This window comes from Pezoporus flaviventris, unplaced genomic scaffold (genome assembly GCF_033815535.1).
Source record: "Pezoporus flaviventris isolate CSIRO_AGI_PZ_B2104156 unplaced genomic scaffold, CSIRO_AGI_Pfla_v1 ptg000040l, whole genome shotgun sequence".
Lineage (NCBI taxonomy): Eukaryota > Metazoa > Chordata > Aves > Psittaciformes > Psittacidae > Pezoporus > Pezoporus flaviventris.
Genome location: NW_026892588.1, coordinates 2,161,392 through 2,180,815, shown reverse-complemented (window position 1 = coordinate 2,180,815; position 19,424 = coordinate 2,161,392). Strand labels below are relative to the sequence as shown.

At 44.7% G+C, this 19,424-nt stretch overlaps 3 protein-coding genes across 5 annotated transcripts; 1 reads left to right on the top strand and 2 right to left on the bottom strand.

Annotated features, from left to right (window-relative positions):
- Nucleotides 1–1,033: 1,033 nt before the first annotated feature.
- On the top strand, nucleotides 1,034–6,804 carry ADIPOQ (adiponectin, C1Q and collagen domain containing). The gene is made up of 3 exons (XM_061465420.1): nucleotides 1,034–1,178; nucleotides 4,223–4,436; nucleotides 4,825–6,804. The coding sequence occupies exons 2-3, from the start codon at nucleotides 4,229–4,231 to the stop codon at nucleotides 5,349–5,351; spliced, it is 735 nt and encodes a 244-aa protein (XP_061321404.1). The 5' UTR covers nucleotides 1,034–1,178; nucleotides 4,223–4,228; the 3' UTR covers nucleotides 5,352–6,804.
- A 5,263-nt stretch (nucleotides 6,805–12,067) lies between these two features.
- On the bottom strand, nucleotides 12,068–14,322 carry COPS9 (COP9 signalosome subunit 9). Its single transcript, XM_061465433.1, has 3 exons — nucleotides 14,235–14,322; nucleotides 14,055–14,127; nucleotides 12,068–12,370 (listed from the first exon to the last, which is right to left on the bottom strand). The coding sequence occupies exons 1-3, from the start codon at nucleotides 14,295–14,297 to the stop codon at nucleotides 12,333–12,335; spliced, it is 174 nt and encodes a 57-aa protein (XP_061321417.1). The 5' UTR covers nucleotides 14,298–14,322; the 3' UTR covers nucleotides 12,068–12,332.
- A 1,425-nt stretch (nucleotides 14,323–15,747) lies between these two features.
- OTOS (otospiralin) lies at nucleotides 15,748–19,139 on the bottom strand. Of its 3 annotated transcripts, none has more exons than XM_061465364.1 (4): nucleotides 19,047–19,139; nucleotides 18,648–18,756; nucleotides 18,292–18,318; nucleotides 15,748–16,114 (listed from the first exon to the last, which is right to left on the bottom strand). In XM_061465364.1, the coding sequence occupies exons 2-4, from the start codon at nucleotides 18,697–18,699 to the stop codon at nucleotides 15,930–15,932; spliced, it is 264 nt and encodes an 87-aa protein (XP_061321348.1). In that variant the 5' UTR covers nucleotides 18,700–18,756; nucleotides 19,047–19,139; the 3' UTR covers nucleotides 15,748–15,929. The 3 variants fall into 3 exon arrangements, with proteins under 3 accessions (XP_061321348.1, XP_061321349.1, XP_061321350.1); XM_061465365.1 differs by having other exon boundaries at nucleotides 18,648–18,738; nucleotides 19,047–19,133; XM_061465366.1 differs by having other exon boundaries at nucleotides 18,648–18,726; nucleotides 19,047–19,115.
- Between the last annotated feature and the right edge of the window lie 285 nt (nucleotides 19,140–19,424).

Genomic DNA, 19,424 nt, shown 5'->3' with positions numbered 1-19,424 from the left:
CATTCATCTCTCAGGAGACAAGGCTTCAATAGAAACATTGGCATCACACGCACATAGGCACACACATGGCTTCAGCAAGCCACATTTATAAGAAAATAGCAGGTACAACTCGATTTCCATCATATTTTAAGTCTCAACATTGTATGGAAAAGCCATCATCCAAAGCAAATAATAAAATGTTGGACCGCTTGACCAAACTAAGGCAGGTAGCAAGCAGGCGTCCTGGGGCTCCTCCCTTCTGCACGCTACTCCTTGGGACTTCAAGGTGTCCATATAGACATCCTTTTAGTCCTTTCAGATAGCCAGCTGTTTACAATAACTCAGTAATGAGGACACAGTCCTGTTTCCCCTCTCCCAAGGACACCAGCTTCCCAATACTGGCTCCCCATACCCTGCTGCAACAAATGCACCAGATTATATTTTCTTAGTCCTTCTTGTGAGCCCAGGTTTGCCAAGATCTTGCTTAGCTAACCTTGAAAAAGACTTTGTCCTGATCTAAAGCCAAAACATGGTGGGTTGGAAGCCATCTCTAGGGCTGAAATGACTCAAATGATTTACTATAGTGCTGGCATGCACTTGGCTGACTTAAGACAAAACCCTCTCCCCCAGCTCTGCCCTTTCTCTCAGGCAGCTTTGCCCTTCTTTGATGCAGCAGCAGCCTCCAGGCAGGAACAGCTCTTGCCATTAAAGGGAGAAGCTGAGGCTTCACACAGAGTAATTCATCTACTAATACACTGATAAAAACCCCTATGAGTGTGTGAATACAAGGCTGAAGAGACGCTTTCTCTATCACCTGCTAACAACATTTCCCAGTTCACACAAAGCAGCATCTTGTGCTGTAGAAGCCCAGCCTGGGATGAGCAGGTCTTCACGTGAGCTTCTCCAGCAAACCATTGCTCCTTCAGGTCCCATCAAATTCCCAAACCCATCTTTTCCCCATTAAGGCTACCTTTGCAAGCTATCCCACTGTGACCGGATTATATAAATGGTCCGAAACTTAAGTGATGTCCAAGAAAAATTAATGGGAAAACCCAACTTTTATGTCAGCATGCGCAATAGCAAATGGAAAATGCACTGTCTGAGCTGACAGCTCCCTGTGCCCTTAGGGATAGCGTTGTAGTAGCCAGGCTTCATTTCCAAAGAGACTGCAACAAGCCAACTAGGACTCAAAGCAGCTGGTAAGCATGACTTTTCTTTTAACCCCTTCTTACTAAATTCAGATTTTCTCTTCTTTTGGGATTGAATCAGACAAACACTCCTCTGTTGCAATGTTTCCTTTCTTAAAGTTATTCTCAGAATAGCTAAAGAGTACTTTAAACCAAGAATAGCCCTTCTCCCTTACATTCGTACTCCTGGTTTTGGAAACACTATTTAGAGATCAAAACTCCTAAATCAAAAGCAGACAGGAACAACGGTGAAAAACCATATGGCAATGTGAGCACTGTGCTGGCACCTTATGATTCCACTCTTTCCTCAAAGACTCCTGGGAAGACTGGGTTTACCCCAAATCTCCCCAAGTCCTATCAGTTCCTTGCCAGAAACCTGCACTACCCAGATTTAAGGTGCAAGCCCCCTGGAATGTCAGCAAAAACTGTGCTACAAGGGATTACAAAGGCAAAAGAAAGATCAGCATAAGCCAGACTCCTGATTGAAGAATATAGTGGAGCTGGAAAACAGGTGGATTTTCTGTTCTGTGTTTTGTGCAGAGAGGTATGAGTTTGTGTTTTTTTTTAATATATAATTACAATTATTAATAATTATTAATATGTTTAATAGCATAATTATTAATATAGTGTTATGGGAAATTTAAATTCTGAATTATGGTCCAAATCCCTATATTGCACTTATGAATGCATTGTCCTTATGGGTGATACACTGATTTCTCCTTATATATGAATAAGCTTCATATAATATATATGAGCTTTTAATACAGTGGCTGCCGAGGGAATAACAGAAAGCCACCAAGACAACTTAGTTCAACTTCACTTGTCCAAAAGGTATAATTGACATTCAAATATAGTAGATTATTTCATGTTACACTACTGAGCATCAGACAGAAAGAAATAGGAAAGGTAAAGTAAGGGGAGATCACTGGAGATTAAACTCAGAGCTAACAGTCATAGGTTAAAACTTTCCCTTTGCAATACATCCGTATACCAGAGAATTACTCCATTTCTCAAAGAAGCAAGCCACCAGCGTTTGAGTCAAGCTGTAGCAAATAGAAGAAGATTTCTACTTGCATATCAATACAGTTTCCTTATGGGCCAGGAGAAAGCTAGGTGCAGTGAAGAGTCACCCAGGGATGCTCTGGGAAGGGCATCGCTTTGAGCCCTTCAGAGCAAGCTGGAAAGGTATCTGCCAGTAAAAGTCCTTGCAGCCCTGCTTTGGGATGACTCAAATGTGCACCACTTCTGACCATAAAGGAGGGTTTTAATTTGCACCAGCAAAAGAGCAGGTTCTGGGGCACACATTGCTGAAGTTTTGATATTTGCTTTCTAGGACGCATATGAGAAAGTGGAACTAGAACAAACAAAATCACCAAGACACACAGATTTCTATTGAACACTAGCGTGTGTTAACACAGTTCAGAGATTCCCTGGCAGCCTGTGCCGATTATGGATAGTGCATGCGTGTAGCTGAGCAGGAGGGGACTCACATGGGGGGACAGGAACACCTCTGCTTCATGCCATGGCAAAGTGGCCATATCAGAGTGTGCCCAAATATGCACACTCTCACTTGCCAACCCAAGCCGCTTTCAGGATTATAGACACCCATTTCACTTGTCCACCCTGGTTCGTGGACAATTGCTACATCCCTCGTTGCAAAGGGACATTTCGCTCCCAAAAGGGCAGAGGTAATGAATGGAAAAATAACCAAGAGAGAGAAATAAATCCCAAGAAAGACAAGCGATTCAAATTAAAACAACTGCTCACTTCAACCGACCGATGCAAAGCAGCAGCTTCTGGCCAGCCTCCCCCTGGCTTTATATGCTGAGAATGAGACATCATATGGAATGCCCCTTGGGTCCTGTGTTCAGCTGTCCCAGCTGTGTACCCCCCAGCTCCTTGTGCATCCCCAGCCTGCTCGCTGATGGGGTGAGGAGCAGAAAAGGGCTTGGCTCTGTGCAATCACTGCTCAGCAGTAACTAAACCATCTCTGTGTGGTCAACACTGTTCCCAGCACAAATCCAAAACACAGTCCCGTACCAGCTGCTATGAAGAAAATTAACTCTATCCCAGCCAAACCCAGCACATTTCTTTAGCTTCCTTTGATGAAATCATGCAAGAGCTAATGAGACATTATTTAAAGTATGACATTTAAATAGCTCACACAGGAAAATCAACTCTGCAAAGGAATTGATCTGGAATACTATTTTTCTTGGAAATTACAGAGCTAGGGACTCTAATGGCCATGCTGTTACTCACCTTTCACTGCCTATTGTGCCACTTAGAATCCTCATAATGGGCCATTCCAGGGTATAATCTCTGCTGGAGCAGTATCACACAATACTCTTTTTAAAATATCTGTTTCCTAAAAGCCAGACCGAAAGCCCACCAAGGTCCCATTGATTTCTGGGAGCAAAAGCCCCAGGCTGGCTGTAGGGCACCACCACTGACATGGTTCTTGGGAGTTGCACTGATTGCTCTGACTAGCAATGCAGCTGAAGAAAAACCTGACCCTACAGTGCTTAGACACTGCACAACTTGTCTTCAAGAATCACAGACTGGTTAGGTTTGGAAGGGACCTTAAAGCTCATCCAATTCCAACCCCTGCATGGGCAGAGGCACCTTCCACTAAACCAGGTTGCTCAAAGCCCCATCCAACCTGGCCTTGAACACTTCCAAGATGCATAATCCCTGGATGTGTAATCCTCTTCCCATAATCAAACACGTAATTTGTGGTACTCTGGCATCTGCTGTACTTGATCCTGAGATACAGCCGTGTCCATGCAAAAAGCCCATGAGTTGCTGAGGGCAACTCTGGCATTTGCTCCTCTCCACACTGGATGTGCTCCCAGGCGCCCCATCCTGGCTTGGCTTGTGAGCTCACCCCAGTGCTATGCTGTACACAGAGGAGTCCCTGGGGAAAGCAGAATTGCTTTGCTTTGGACATGTTGATTTAAACTTTAGTCTTCGTGCCTCTCAGTTATCAGGGTGGGGTTTTGTTTGCTGTTTTTCTCCCTATTAACCTTTAAAGCTAACACAGTGCATGTCCACATCAGGAACCGATGATGAGGGGCTTCCTCCTTTGCTCGCTGCTGCTGCTGCTGGCCCCCCATTGCACAGAGGTGGCTGCCCAGGAAGGCGAGCCAGAACCCAAAACTCCATGTGCCAACTGGATGGGAGGAGCGCCTGGCTATCCTGGCCACAATGGGCTCCCTGGCCGGGACGGGAAAGACGGAAAAGACGGGTTAAAGGGAGAGAAAGGAGAGGAAGGTTGGTAAGAAACATGGGGTACATCCATGCTGGAGCCAGGGGGCAGGCCTAGCCCCAGCAGATCTCACACTGGGTCCATGCCTGATCTCTGATGGCTTTCGAATATCTGAAGGGATGGAGATTCTACAACCTAAGACAAAGAATTTGGCTGGTGGCTGTTTTTCCAGCTAATGAGGGAAATCATTACATGCTGGAAATCAGACATGCTCTGCACACAGCCTGGGGGGGTTGAGTGGGCTTTTCAGTTGCTGACTCAGCTCACATGGATGTTGAAGTCACTGCTGCTGTGCCAATCCTCATGCTACACCTCCCTCTATATTTTGGGCTGGTGCGTAGCAGCTGCTGGCACTGTGCTAACAGAATTCCCCGTTTCCACTCTGTCTCCCAGGTATGCAAGGTCCCAAAGGTGACCCAGGCGAAGCAGGAATCCCAGGGAAGGAAGGGCCACGAGGATTCCCTGGATACCCAGGGCAGAAGGGGGACAAGGGCGAAGGTGCCTTCATCTACCGCTCTGCCTTCAGCGTGGGGCTGACGGACCGAGCCCCCCACCCCAATGTCCCCATCCGCTTCACCAAGATCTACTACAATGAGCAGAAGCACTATGATGCATCCACCGGCAAGTTCTTCTGCACCATCCCTGGCACGTACTACTTCACCTACCACCTGACGGTCTACCTGACGGATGTCAAGGTCAGCCTCTACAAGAAGGACAGGGCAGTGATGTTCACCTATGACCAGTTCCAGAAGAACAATGTTGACCAAGCGAGTGGCTCCATCTTGCTCCACCTCAGCTCTGGGGATGAGGTCTGGCTTCAGGTGTACGGGGAAGGGGACAACAACGGCATCTATGCTGACAATGTCAATGATTCCACTTTCATGGGCTTCCTCTTGTACCCAGATATGGACGGCCGCTAAAGAAGGTGGTCCTGCTCGGGATAGGAGGAGGTGGCTTAACCCCGGACAGTGCCCTGGGGCACTGGTGCTATAGCTATACTGTATTTACCCGATAACTGCCTTTCATGGGGGCAACAGTTGCCAAGGGTGGACCAATAAGTGAGGTTAATGAGTCACTTCTGTGGGACTAGGAGTTTACTTCTACCTTGGGTCTTGCTCTTCTTGTGGAAAGCTGGGCCAAAAGTAACTCTCAAGATGGCCTAACCTCTTTTGAATTTAAAAACAAGAGAACAATCAATTACATTTAGATATCCCATTTTAAATTTCCCTTTGTTAACCACTTAAGTCCACTAAAAACAATGATACACATTTTAAATTGGAGTAGAATATGTAGAAGACTGCTCACAAAAGCCATCTCTGCTCTTGTTTTCAGCTGGAACAGATGGCTCCTTTTTTACCATTGTAACATGCTGTCCTATTAGGGCCTTTGGTTTCCACCCATGGTTTGTTGTCTCCCTTCTTTAGCCCAGATCCTTGAATATATTCAGGTTATTAACTTTCATTAATTGTAATCCTTTGATTTTCCTTCTATGTCTATCTTCTATTGTTACCTCTAATGTAGACAGCGTGCTTGTTCAGGGCAGGATCTTCTCTTTCGATGTATTTGAAAAGCCTTATGAATGCTGGTGAGGCCACATACCAAAAACAGCCTACTGACCGCGTGGCTCTGGGGTCCTGAGGTGATGACAGATGCATTGCCTGCACAACTGTGATGCTCAGAAATGCCAGATGCTCCCCTGCAAACACCTGATGTCTGATGGGGTAGCAGAAGGTACTTCAAGGATCTCGGGCAGAGGGAATCTCAGGGTGGAAATGACCCTTCCCAAATCACCCACCACATGCTGGAAGTGATAGCTTGAGTACTTGATCATCCCAGAGGCCACCAGCATGGAACACATGAGCAGCATCTCACGGTTTCCATCTGCAAGCTGGCAGGATCCTGGTACATCTCCCCTTTGAATAGCTCCAAAATGCAGTCAGAAGTTGAGATCTAGCAACCAGTTTTCTACTCTTCTTATGGCATAAGTGTGCCATAAGCAGCGTTTTGCACACCAGCTGAGCAGAGCTTCACGTGGTGTGCTCCAGTGGGCTCCTGGGATGAACATCCTCAGGACCTGCCCCAGCTCTCAGCAAGGTTACCTTAATGGAAGAAGAGTATTAAGGCTGGAACTAGCCACAGTCCCATCAAACTGCTCTCCAAGGAGCTTGTCTATTAGCTAAAAGAGGATTTGGTAGTTTCTCAGATACATCCAAAGAAGAGTCCCATTAAGCTTCAGAACAAGCTAACACAGATCAGCGCTAATGTGAAATTACAAGCACACAACGGCACTAAACGCTTCAACTGAAATTACTTCCAACAGCAGCACTTCACACTCCAGTGAATTACTATATTACATATAACAACAACAATAAAAAACTCAATGAGAACAATCCCATGCTTTATTGTGTTCTCCTCGCTTATATTTTGTAGCAAGCTGGGGGCAGCCTGGGCTGGCACACATAGAGGGACAGCCCATTTTGCTTTCACAAAGCCCCCCACCCTCTAGCTTTCACCAAGGCTTCAGCATCTCACACTGTATTGCCTCCTTTTTGGATAACATCAGCTCTTGTTTCCAGACTGTTTCCCCAGAGCCACTGTGCCTAAATCTACCCTGACTGACCAGGCAGAGAGGGACTTCACTGGCTGAGGATCTAAAGTGACAGTTACCGCTCCAGCACAAAATCCCAGTTTAACCCATCACCCACCCACAAAACCACTTTGCACACCCCAAGAGCTACAATCGGCCCCTCCCAGCTCTCCCCTAGGGCAAATGCTCCCAGCAGAGGCTCATCCCATCAGCAAAGCAAGCACAGACACAGGGCAGGGCTGGCAGAAAAGCATCCCCCCCCCCCCCCTCAGCACACACCTCTGCCCCACTGAAGCCAGGGCCCCTCCAAGGCTGCAAGGCCCCAGGGAGTGCTCATAGCCCAGGAACAACCCAGATACCTGTGTGTAGCGTGGGTTTCCAATCTCCACCTCCCTAGCTCTCCATGCCAGGAGCACAAGGGCAGCCCAATTGTGGTAACCCAAGAGCAGGGAGCTACAGGGCACCATGCTTTCCTTGTGCTGCTTTTAGGGAGAGCTGCAAATAGGGTTTGAGAGGGTAATGAGGTCCTGGAGGATGAGCTCAGGGGAGTTCCTAATGAATCCAGCCTTTTTCCATTACCGAGTGGCTGTGTTTTTACCCTCCCTCAGTGTTCCATAAACCTGTGTTTTGGGAAAACATGGCCAAACAGGCACATATCCTAATTGATAGGCTGATCCTAATTGTGCCTCAATACCAGGTAATCACTTGTGCCAGTAATTAACTGGAATACAAATAGCAGTGCACTAAACCATGAAGAACTACAAGAACGAGATAATTGCCTGTAAGACTTGTACTTATTTGTGAAGTATAAACTCACTAGAGGCTTGTCAGCATGGAAGGAGGCAAAAAGGTTAGGATAAAGTCCTGTACTTAGCTCATCAGCCACTGTACTTCCATAGTGGAAAAACAATCGGATTGAAAGTTCACACTTTGAAATACTCTGGAGGAAACTAACACTGAGCAAGGATGGGAGCAAGGCTACCACTTGTTTTTATGATGTTTGTACTATATACAGGTACATGATGAAAACACTCAGTCTGCCATGGGATTTTAGATCAACAAACCCACCCACAGATCCTCCTTAATCATGCCAGGAGACCAGCCCAGTGTAATGCCATTGCTCTTTGAGGACAGTTGTGTGACTTCCTTACATGCGGGTGCAGTTTGTTACTCTCCAGCCAATCCAAGGGGAAGGAAAGGTTTATTCCACTGAAATGAAAGCATTAAACATCAACACCTATCTCTTACTGTGTGGCAGGATTTCCACCCACAAGACAATCTGTGGGATCCCACCCACAAAGCCAGACAGCTTTATGGAAAGGCATCAGGGAAGCACAAGCAGGAGATCCAGTTGAAGCCCTCCTCTAAATCCCTTTCAGGGAAAATCAGGAATTAGGGCTGATTGGAGATTTCCTACAAACAAACCGATTTTCCCATAAATAAGAAGTATTCACCAGAAGCCCCTATTTACCAGCTTTAAAAGACACTGCTCCTCTCTCCTGCTCTGAACTACTGTAGTAGCTTGAGGAAAAGGTTATAATTTGGGTCAGGATTCTGACCCCACTGCTTGGCAAAGACCACCTGGATCAACTAGAAAAGGCAAACTAAATAAATCAATCTAGAAATAAAAACATGGAAGTAAATTCTTGTGCCAAAGCCACCCCTGCTTCTAAGGACTGACTTGCATTGTACGAGTGCTTTCCCAAGAACCCTGATGTGATGCTCACATTCCAGCCCCATCACTGACAGGGGGACTTGCAGAGAACAGGGCTGCACTGTCATCTGCCCAGCGTGTTTCCATGTGCTGAACAACTGCACATTGAGAGCAGGAAGATGCCTGCCAGCTTCCCAACACCCTGGGGAAGCAGGAAGAACTTGATTTAGTAATCAAAATAAATTCCTTCTTTCTTGAGAGAAAGACCTTCCACTTCAATTATTGAAGTTAAATATTAAAAGCAAAACCTTTTAATTCCCTGAGAGTTAACTAAGAAAAACCCCAAACCCCAACCAAGCAAGCAAAACCCACTACTGCCACCCTAGGTCTGAGCTTGCCTGTTCTGGCTCACATGAAGAGCAGTGGAGCACTGCATTCTAACCTGGCAATCAGCTCAGAAGAGGCACTGCAGAAATACTGTACAGACAACAGCTAGCTTCCTTTAGCGTGGCAGCTTTCTCTCCTTCACAATGACTTGATTATTCTCAGCTCAAAATAGCCTGCACATTCTTAATTTCTAAGAATATACCATGACAGCTAAGGGCTTCCCACAGAGAATGGGCCTCGTGAGTACCGAAGAGAACAGGCTGACATTTAAGTGTTTTGAAGCTATTCCTTTTCATCTGTGCTTCACAACTGGCTGCATCCCTTCTGAAGCACTGTAGTACCTCATCCTGCCAAGACTCAGGCAGGCGGTGGGCTTTATACATTCATAACACTAAGCTTAGAACCTCCATCATCTATTCAGACTAGAATCTTTATTTCTACATTGAAATAGTGATCAGTACCCAGCAGCTTATGAAGTAATATACACAAGTCCAAGTGGGTACAAAATGCTACTAGAAGAGGCTCTTTCTTTCACTCAGGAACACCCATTATGAGTCAAACTACACAGAAGGTACTGGAATCAAAGCTCAATAAATGAAATGGCCAAGGCAGGCAAATGTCCTTTAAATCAATTCTTATCCGAGATGCTGACATCTTGTGACTGTTTTCTGACAACGGGCTGTTTGCCCACAGATTGATTAGACTGAAAGGCCTGACAAATAACACACAAGCAAGGTGAAGCTGAAGGTCATTTGGTTCATTATAGAAGCATTTCTCTATTAGCACCATCCCAAAAGGGACCAAAACAAATTACAGCTCCTGAAGAAGTTCTTAGACATTCACAACTCTCCTTACAAAGATGAGGCTATACACACACCCCTCATCTAGTCGCATTGCGAAGGATAGAGCTTTGTACTTCAGACAGCTACAACAAACCAGCCTTTGGTACCATCCAGCCCTGAAGAATGCTCCTTTCATTTCACTTCATCCTGACAGAACTAACCCAGACCAGGTATCAGATTTAAGTGCAAGCTTAATTAGCGTGTTAACAGCTGGGAACACCAAAGAACCACCTAGAACTCATAGCAGCTACAAGCCAGAGTGGCATCGGCTGCACACCAAGGCAGGTCATGACATTCAGCCTCTTCATACGGAATTTTACCAACACAAACACTTTTACATACCACATAGAGCGAATTCCTTCCCTATAGGAAGGCATGCCATACTTCTCAGGCGCCAACAGCACTAGTTGTGCTGCTTTTAAACATGAAACATGAAAGCTTCATAAAAAATGTGTTAGCTGTACCTACCCTGAATGGGTAGGTCAGGATGAAAACTCAAGAGAGTTTTAGGCTGTATTGGACCATGCACATAATCTGCTCTGTACCCAGTTTCATCAAGATAGGTTCCATGTTTTGATCAAGCAAGATGACATTACAAAACTAGAACTACTTCCCATTAGCACCTTCAAACCAAAGCTTCACAAGTTTTGGATATCTCCAAAATGAGAACACCATTCATGCCAAAGAACAACCTGTTCAAGATGGATTTGTATCACACAATATACCTCCTGCTGTCAGCAAACTTAAGGTTCATGTTTCTTACAACTTGAGGGAGGCAAATGAAAAACAAAGAAGTCTGGACAAAACATGAGCAGAAGCATGCCAAAACCAAGACACCCATCTTGAGGAATCTGGGCATCAGCAAAAAAAATAAGTAGCTAAAAGAGTGAAGAGTTGCTTCTTAAATCTATTTCACCCTTTGCACCTGCCCAGAATGCAGCCTTCATGTACTGGCAGCAGCTCATTGCTCAAAATCCAGTTTGGAGAAAGCACAGCACCAAAGTTACAAAGTCCAAATGCAGTTGGTACCACTCAGGCAAAATGTTTACATTGGTCTCAATGAGGAAAGTTTGAAACCTCTTTAAACAAAGCAAGGCCTGAAAAGAAAAAGGGGACAGGCTCAGCAAGACTGCTCTTGCAGGAACAGATTTTAATGTCAGACACTACGCAGAGTAAATGTCAGGATGCTGACTTAATGTACACTGCATGATGAAACAGGATGTTGAGAAATCCACAGGAACACAGTAAGTGTTCCTAAGTCCTACTGTTTTTATCGTGCTTCCATTTTTAAGCTCAGGGGCATACTGACTGTTAAGCACACTTGCTGCTACATTTAAGATTTCCTTTTTGTAAGGCAAACGCATGAAAAAAACCCAGCCAAATATGTGGAACAAATATGAGAGCAAAGGGTCTCATTCCAGGTGAAATTTAAATAGTGTGAAGTCTTTAAAGAAAGATCAGTCTCAGTATTTTTTGTTACCAATTTATGGAACACAAACCACACTCAAGATTGGATAGGATTAAACTCTTGACTCTGAAATAATACACTAAAATCTCACCTCTTCCGTTCTATATGAGATTCAATTTGGTCACTGCAGGGTGCAAAATCAAGCATTTCTAGAAGTGTTCTGAAAACTTGTGTCAAAATCTGAGCTGGTACCTTACAGACTGATTCATATACACTGTACCTCTAAGTATGAATAGTTACTACCTGCTGCCCAAGAATCCTGAAATGATTTTCCTTCTATAGAATACAATTCCAAGAATTAAATTACATATTTAAACCCAAGCATTTTCATGGCCAAGGGCCAGAACATTTCTCTGCTTAAAATATCAAGGTAAACACCAGTAATTTTATTCATGTGCTTCCCAAATTTCAGTACCAAGGGTAGCTGGGCATCCATCTCCAAACAGAAGGCAATGCACACCTAATGCGACTTAAAAAAGGAGAGTCAGACTACTGAGAACAAGCAACTGTCTTAGCCCCAGATAATCCTGTACCATGGGACTAACAAAACTCTTCAAGGCAGCAATATCCCCTGCTGTGTACCTTTATACAACCTCCAAAAGCAACAGTGAATGATTTAATAAAACAAAAGAACTGTTCTCGAAGGGAGCTCAGAACACAGCAATACCTACTTCCAAAGTATAGGCCAGAGAGAGGGGTGGGTTTTTTTAGTATTTTATTGAATAAGCACATCAGCAGGTAAAAGGTTAAGAAAAATCTACACAGCTTCCTAGAAATAACAGCCTACAAATCCCCCCTTAGTTATCTTTAACCATCTGGTTTTCATATTTCTCAAGCAGCTTAGCCAGGTTTTTCCCCCCCTCTGTGATTTTCCCATTCTGATTATTTTAATAAATAATGGACACCACAGGCGATCCTAGGGAAAAATCCATGTCTCAACACTGCATAGCTGGACAACTATGTTCACTGGATGTCATCATCATCAAAGAGATCTTCAAAATCTAGTCAGAAAAATAAGATAAGGTAAAATTAACCTTAGAAGTCTCAACTGTTACATATACACATACTCAAGTACAGTTCATTATTTGGTTTAAAGACAGAAATTAAAAAGGTGAATTAGGTAAATGAGACTTATTGCACCATCAGTTATTATAATTGTAACACGAGGGTGGGAAGAGACAGAGAAGAAAGACAGGCACACACATATATATGTTCTCTATCACAGACAAATTAAATAGCTTCACTTGTACAATACAAGCATTACGATTAAATCCATAAAAGCAAAATAAAGCTTCAAAAGAGGAGCTTTCATAAACACATTATGCAGCCATCACATTCAGAGTGGATCAATCATGATCCCCTGACTCCAGAACTAAAGAAGTACAGGCTTTATGCATGCAGCAAGTTTCAAATGAGACACTCCTGCAGAATTATGGCTTTAGGTCACAGCATCCAGGCTCTCACTTAGGAGTTGTTTTAAGGCTGACACTCACATTTCTGATTTGCTGTAAAAATCATTTCCTTAAAAAGGATCTCATTGCTGTGAAGGTGCAAATAACATTTGTCTGTCAGAGCTCATCTCGGACTGGTGACGTGGCTGGCTAGGCACAACTGTTGTACTCATCTTTGGGAAGTACTCCTGAATATGCTGTCGCCAACAAAGAGCTAAGTCCCTTAAAACTATTCAAAGGCATATTAATGCTGAACTGCCTTTTTCATCTGTAGTCTAAGTCTTGAGCAACATGAGAAACCTAACTGATTTCAGAATAGGTTTGTGGCATCAACACCACCACAGCCATCAGATTTTCTAACATGCCTCAAATACACTGTTGAAATGTTTAAACATACTTCTTCAGATGTATTAAGAAAACACCTTAGTAACTCACTGTAAGATGCTGTACATTCTATCGCTACGCAGCCAGATACATCGCTCTTCTCTCTAAAAGCAGCTGTATATGCATATATGCTTATAGTTAACTTACAAATGCAGAAAGCATACAAACCCAAAAGTTTTAGTCTGCTTTGGATACATATGCATGCATAACTTCAGCAATCTGAGAATTTTCTATAAAGTAGTAACACCCAGAGACAAATGTGAAAAAGCTGAGCCCACATTTTAACATGCATTTACACTGTTTAATAGAAACTATTAGATAGAAGGAAGAAGTTCTCCCCTTTGAGGGTGGTGGGGTGCTGGCACAAGGTGCCCAGAGAAGCTGTGGCTGCCCCATCCCTGGCAGTGTTCAAGGCCAGGTTGGAAGGGGTTTAGAGCAACCTGTTCTAGCGGAAGGTGTCACTGCCCAGGCAAGGGCTGGAACTGGATGAGCTTTAAGGTCCCTTCCAACCCAAAACAGTCTATCAGTCTATGCAAAGAGAATAAGGCATTGTTCCTTGTAGTAACTAACATGCTAAATCGCCTAAAGCCTGCAGGAGAGGAGAAATACGCATTGTATCACCCCCACCCGCATCATCTACCACTGAAACTGATGACAGCACTCACTAGAAGCGTGGTTACAGAGACCTTCAGCGACTACAAAAGACACAGGATTAGGAGTCACCCGGCGAGGCTTGCTGTGATCACCTTCACTTTCAGCACCCGTTACTAGGCAAGGCCCAAAGCGTTACCAGCCGGGCAAGCTCCCCGGTGCCCTGCTATTCCCCACCCCAGAGCGCGGCGGCGCTTACCGTTAAAGAAGTCGGCGTGCACGGCTTTCTCGTTGGCGGCCAAGTCCATCAGCAGCCCAGTGCTTCCCCCTGCCTGGGAAACAGGCGCTGAAGAGCAGGGCCTCACCCACACCCGCTCCTAACCGGCGGCCCCACCACTTGTCCCCTCGCACGCAGCCCCGGCAGCTCCCCTCCCCTCACCTCATCGAGGTCCACATAAGGACCGGCCCCCTCAGGGAACATCTCGTCCACAGCTGGCTTCATGACAGCCCCTCAACACACTCCCAGCCGCCCTGCCGCTTCCGGCCGCGCACTGCCTACTTCCGCCTTAAACCGGCCGGCGGAGCGCCGCTCTGTGCGGCTGGAGGTCTCGCCTTTCTCCGGTAACCCGGGGGGCGGGCCCCGCCGTTGCCATGGCGAGGAGGGAGGGGGAAGCAAAATGGCGGAGCCTGACGAGGTAGCCAAGCCTGAGGTGAGGAGAGTCATAGAACCACAGGCTGGTTTAGGTTGGAAGGGACCTTGAAGCTCATCCAGCTCCAACCCCTGCCACAGACAGGGACACCTTCCACTAGACCAGGTTGCTCCAAGCCCCTTCCAGCCTGGCCTTGACCACTGCCAGGGATGGGGCAGCCACAGCTTCTCTGGGCACCTTGTGTCAGCGCCTCAGCACCCTCACAGGGAAGAACTCATTCCTTAGAACTAACCTAAATCTCCCCTGTTTTAGTTTGAACCCGTTCCCCCTTGTCCTGTCACTACAGTCCCTAATGAAGAGTCCCTCCCCAGCATCCCTATAGGCCCCCTTCAGATACTGGAAGGCTGCTTTGAGGTCTGTACGCAGCCTTCTCACCTCCGGGCTGAACAGCCCCAATTTCCTCAGCCTATCTTCATACGGGAGGTGGTCCAGTCCCTAATCGTCCTCGTGGCCCTCCTCTGGACTCGCTCCAACAGCTCAATGTCCCTCTTGTGCTGTTGCCACAGAGCTGGACACAGGACTGCAGGGGGGGTGTCCCCAGAGCAGAGTAGAGGAGGAGAATCCCCTCTGTCCTCCTCCTGCTTGTGCTGAAATGGTGTTGAGCTAGCCAGGGGGCTGCTAAAAGGACACCAGTGATGCTGGATTTGCAGCAGGAAGATCAAAACTTATCCCAGGAGAAACTACGTAAATATCTGTCAAAGTTCAGGAGAACTGCCTTGTTTTCAGTAGATAATGACTGAATGAACAAAGTGTGAAGAGCCCCAGAGGAGGAGAACATCCTCAGACCAAGAACATAGATCTTATTAGCAAGAAGTTAGCAGTTAAACTGAATTTTAAGGTATCTTGGAGAGGTCTGCCTTCATTATAATACTAAAAATCACACCCCCTTGGGATAAGAGAGCCTTCCTTATGGAACACATGCAGTAAAATAAGCCCAATACTGTGTCTTTAAACAGAGAATATAAGAGCAATGATTATAGATTACAGAAGCCAACATCAGATGTGCTTGATTTGTGGAAATGCACCACTGAGCAACCTATACACAATAAATAATGTCTCCTTCTAAACAGACTTACAGTGTGTTTTGAGAGTTCTCTTTCAAACAGGCAACACCATTCCACTGCAATGGATGTAGCTGTGAATTACACTGGTGGTCCTTCCAGCCACCAAACTCATTGGACTGGTGTTTAAGTACTATATGCAGCGAGCATTATGGTGTAAAAAACCACCCAAAACCACACAACAGAATCAATGGGTTTATTGATTTCGCTCAAAAGCACAGATTGTGAGAAAGAAAAGGTTAATTTAAAGCATGACATGCAATGAGTGTGTGCTGTGAGTATTAATAAGTGGCTGAGGGATGCTTTTGCTGGCAGCTGTGCATTCACTTAACCATCTTGGCATCACCTTTAGCAAAAAAGCAATTAATGCTCGTGGTTGGGCACATGGTAGCCAAGGTGACTCCCAAAAGGGAACTGGGAAAAGAAGGCTCTGGCCATTTCATCGATCCTGTTGTAGGCTCCTAGGTTCCGGAAATACTCCACGTAGGACCAGAAATCACTGGATGAGAAGGGCCAGTACAGCAAGGCTACAGATTCCTGGTAGGGATCTTAGAGAACAATAAAAAGCACTGCAGATTAGTGTAATACAAAGCATTTTTTGTTGAAAGCTTGGGGGCTGGGAGCCAACATGGTTTGGGATTGTGGGTTCCCTTGGGGCTTGTAGGTTCCTTGTGGGCTCCTCTGGCAGGAGAGAGGAGGGCAGAGCCATTGACCTGCTCTCTGCTCTGGTTGCACCAGGAATGACAGAGTGGGACAAGATGGAGAGTAGGGATAAAGGGGCACCATCAGCATTTGGGGCAATTGAAGACTTGATGAAGCTGCTTGAATTTCTAGAAGGCTGCTGGTTATTTAAAAGCAAGGAGCAATTGCAAATGAAAGCCATTTTTCCTCATTCCATGCCATTTTCTCTGCCCAACATAAAAATATAAGGAATAAGGCACCATCACATACACTGTGCCCCTGCAGGCGCCTGCTCTGCCTGCAAGTTCCTAGAGCCATGGGAAAGGGCCATGCAGTTGCTCCCCTGCCATCCCCGCACAAAGGCAGCTTGGCTGAGTACAGCACAAGCTGGGAGTGCAGGATCCTCCCCAGGCTCCCAGGAACTAGGTCCATGCTGGCCTGACATTGCAGAGTTGTGCCTCTTCTCAGCAGGCCATACGAAATGGGCTAAGGAAACGGAGAGGAAAGGCATTGCCACTGGGAAGACAGGACAGCTGCTGCCTTTATGTCTGTTTCAGGAAATGGGAAACACTCATTGAAACAAGATTTCAAATTCAGCAGGAAAACAAAATCCATTCTGAAAGTGCAGGAGCTAACTGCTCTTCAGCCCAAACACAGAGGCATATGTTAAAAGTAACCACTAGCTGAGACCACATAGCTACCAACGTCTCTGTGCAGCAAAGCTAAACCCAGTATTCTGATTTGATTTAAAGCCTATTTGAATAAAAAGGAGGCATTCCACTCACCAGGCTCAGCTTGGGACCAGGGTCTTTAGTGGGAATTAAGGGCCTTCAGCAATCTTATTGTCAGACCTTAATTTTATGGAGTGAAGTTTGCAGCATACAGGCACAGATGGCATATAACAGATCAAATGAACCAGCCAAATACTGTCTGCAGAGGAGAATTCAGTGTTTATACCGGCTGACCTTAGATTCACTTTGCAGTCAGCTGCTTGGCCCAGTGTGAAAGAAAGCCATAATTGTTGGTAATGAGAGCAACAGGATGCTGCCTGTTCAAGGTTTTATTTTTAGATTGACACAAACTCTCCTTCCTGAGAGGTTGCTGCAGAAATATTTGCTGTGCACAAATGTAATAGCACCCTTAAACTTGTGAGAACATAGATGATGCATTCAGAAAGTTCATAGGGAGATATAATAGAGCATACGGCACAATGTTTTGAATTCAAAGTAATCACATTAGCCCTTATTCCATATGTATGTATTTCTACTTTGAATATCTGTTATCATACTCTCTCTGCAAGTTTGTATCTGTGCACTTGGGGTGCTGCTGGCTATCCTGCTAGTAACTGAGAGGAACACCAGCAATAGCAGTACCTGGTTATTACAGATACTTCTATGTAACTCCTTTATCATAAAGAATTCTGTCTAAAAACACCAGAGAGAGGTGAACTGCCATAATTATCAGAAAGCCAGTGGAAACATCATTAGGATGCTGAGGATTTTTGTAATCAAAGGCAAACAGTAATCCAATGGATTAATCACACAAAGTGACACGAACCACAGGGCAGCTGTGCTAAGGGATTTATTCCAACATTTCTTTAATTGGATTTGTGGCAATTTCTAGATCTTAAGCTTTTTGTGGTAGAAGTCAGTATTTCTTGCCAATGAACAGACACATATACAGTACTACTGTTCAGGATAAACAAAAATCTCAGATGTCTAATACATTTATATGTATGGTGCTTTCCAGTTATGTTTTTGTATGACAGAATTAATGAGCTGACCATAACCCATATTTGTTTTAAGACTGCAAGTATATTAGGTCTAATATTAGGCATTAATACTTCAGGTTTTTCATAAGTTTTAAAGACATTTCTAAGAATTCACTCTTCTTTCTCCACCAGAACTGGATGAAAGCACTCCCACAGCCCACCGAGGTTAGTAAAGTTCCTGCCAAAATTGCTGCTGGGATCAGGTCTGGGAGTTACAAATGACTGTCATAATTGTTAGTGATACAAAGAAAGGAATAACACATTAAGAATTACCATCTCCATTCTGGATTGACCGGGCATCTGTAAATAAAGAGGAGACCATCAGTACCAGCTCCTGCACAGAAGGACTTGCTGTAAATAAAAGCTTTGCTGCATAGCCAGAAGCTCACAAATTCTCCAGTGCACACTCAGGACCCTCTGTATAACCAAACTTGTTTCCTCAACAGCTGAATAATGAGCTCCCCATTTGCAGTCACCCAGTGCTACAAACCAAATACTCTTAACTAACAGCCAGAGCAGTTGAGATTTATACATGAGCTCTATCTGATACTAAACAGAAGATCCTGTATTAGTAACAATATTTGTATTCTTGAAAAAGTTAATGAGAATGAATTCAGCAGTAATCTTACCTGTGAGCATGTTCGTCAGCATACAGAAGAGAAATAAGCCCATAAATGTCATCTTCTCTGCAAGATACTGCTTGTGTTTCTGAAAAATAATCTGAACACTTGAGGATTACTACAAGAGATTAAGAATTATGCAAAGTCTATTATTTCTTCTTTAATTAGAAGAATATGTTCCAAACTAGATCCTAAGTATTAATTAAGGCATATCAAGATCCAATTACATTTCCTTGCTGTTTCTGAACTGCAACGCAGAGTATTAAAAGAACCACAGTCCTGAAGGATGTACTGGTATTTTATTATTAGGTGGCATAAATCCAAAAGGCTTCTCTGAATTTAAATAAAATTAAGTGTCTTTGGAAATATTTTATTTTGTGGTTAATTTAATTTCACTCTAGAAGTTACCTCTCTCTTTCCCCCTTCCTTGTTCTTGCAGTAGTAACTGACTGTAGCTCCAAGTCAGCTACAAACTCCAAAAGGATTTCAATTGCTGTAAAATAGCAGCACTGTTTAAAGGAGGGTGGGGGGAAAGGAGAGAAACGTCACCGAATTGCTACACCAATCTGATGTTGTCTCCTTCAGGTAGAGGGATTTTAACTGCTCGCATTTGCATTATATTTCAGCACTGTCCTGGGAGAGACAGTGGACAGTTTCTGAGAGGAAATCAGAATCAACTTTGGCGATAATACTTTTGTGTTTTGAAGACAGAGGGAGAACATGCAGAAGCAATTTCAGTGATTATTACCTTTGCTGACCTCCTGCTTGTATTTCTTTCTGCCTCTC

Bases quoted from the DNA above. Each gene is read 5' to 3' on its own strand.
- ADIPOQ (XM_061465420.1), top strand. From the start codon at position 4,229: ATGATGAGGGGCTTCCTCCTTTGCTCGCTGCTGCTGCTGCTGGCCCCC. The intron at 4,437-4,824 runs GTTGGTAAGAAA...TCTGTCTCCCAG, and splicing joins GGGAGAGAAAGGAGAGGAAG to GTATGCAAGGTCCCAAAGGT.
- COPS9 (XM_061465433.1), bottom strand. From the start codon at position 14,297: ATGAAGCCAGCTGTGGACGAGATGTTCCCTGAGGGGGCCGGTCCTTAT. The intron at 14,128-14,234 runs GTGAGGGGAGGG...CCTGTTTCCCAG, and splicing joins CTTATGTGGACCTCGATGAG to GCAGGGGGAAGCACTGGGCT. The intron at 12,371-14,054 runs GTAAGCGCCGCC...TTTTCTGACTAG, and splicing joins GCACGCCGACTTCTTTAACG to ATTTTGAAGATCTCTTTGAT.
- OTOS (XM_061465364.1), bottom strand. From the start codon at position 18,699: ATGACATTTATGGGCTTATTTCTCTTCTGTATGCTGACGAACATGCTC. The intron at 18,319-18,647 runs GTAAGATTACTG...CTTTATTTACAG, and splicing joins GCTGACGAACATGCTCACAG to ATGCCCGGTCAATCCAGAAT. The intron at 16,115-18,291 runs GTAATTCTTAAT...TTGTTCTCTAAG, and splicing joins GTCAATCCAGAATGGAGATG to ATCCCTACCAGGAATCTGTA.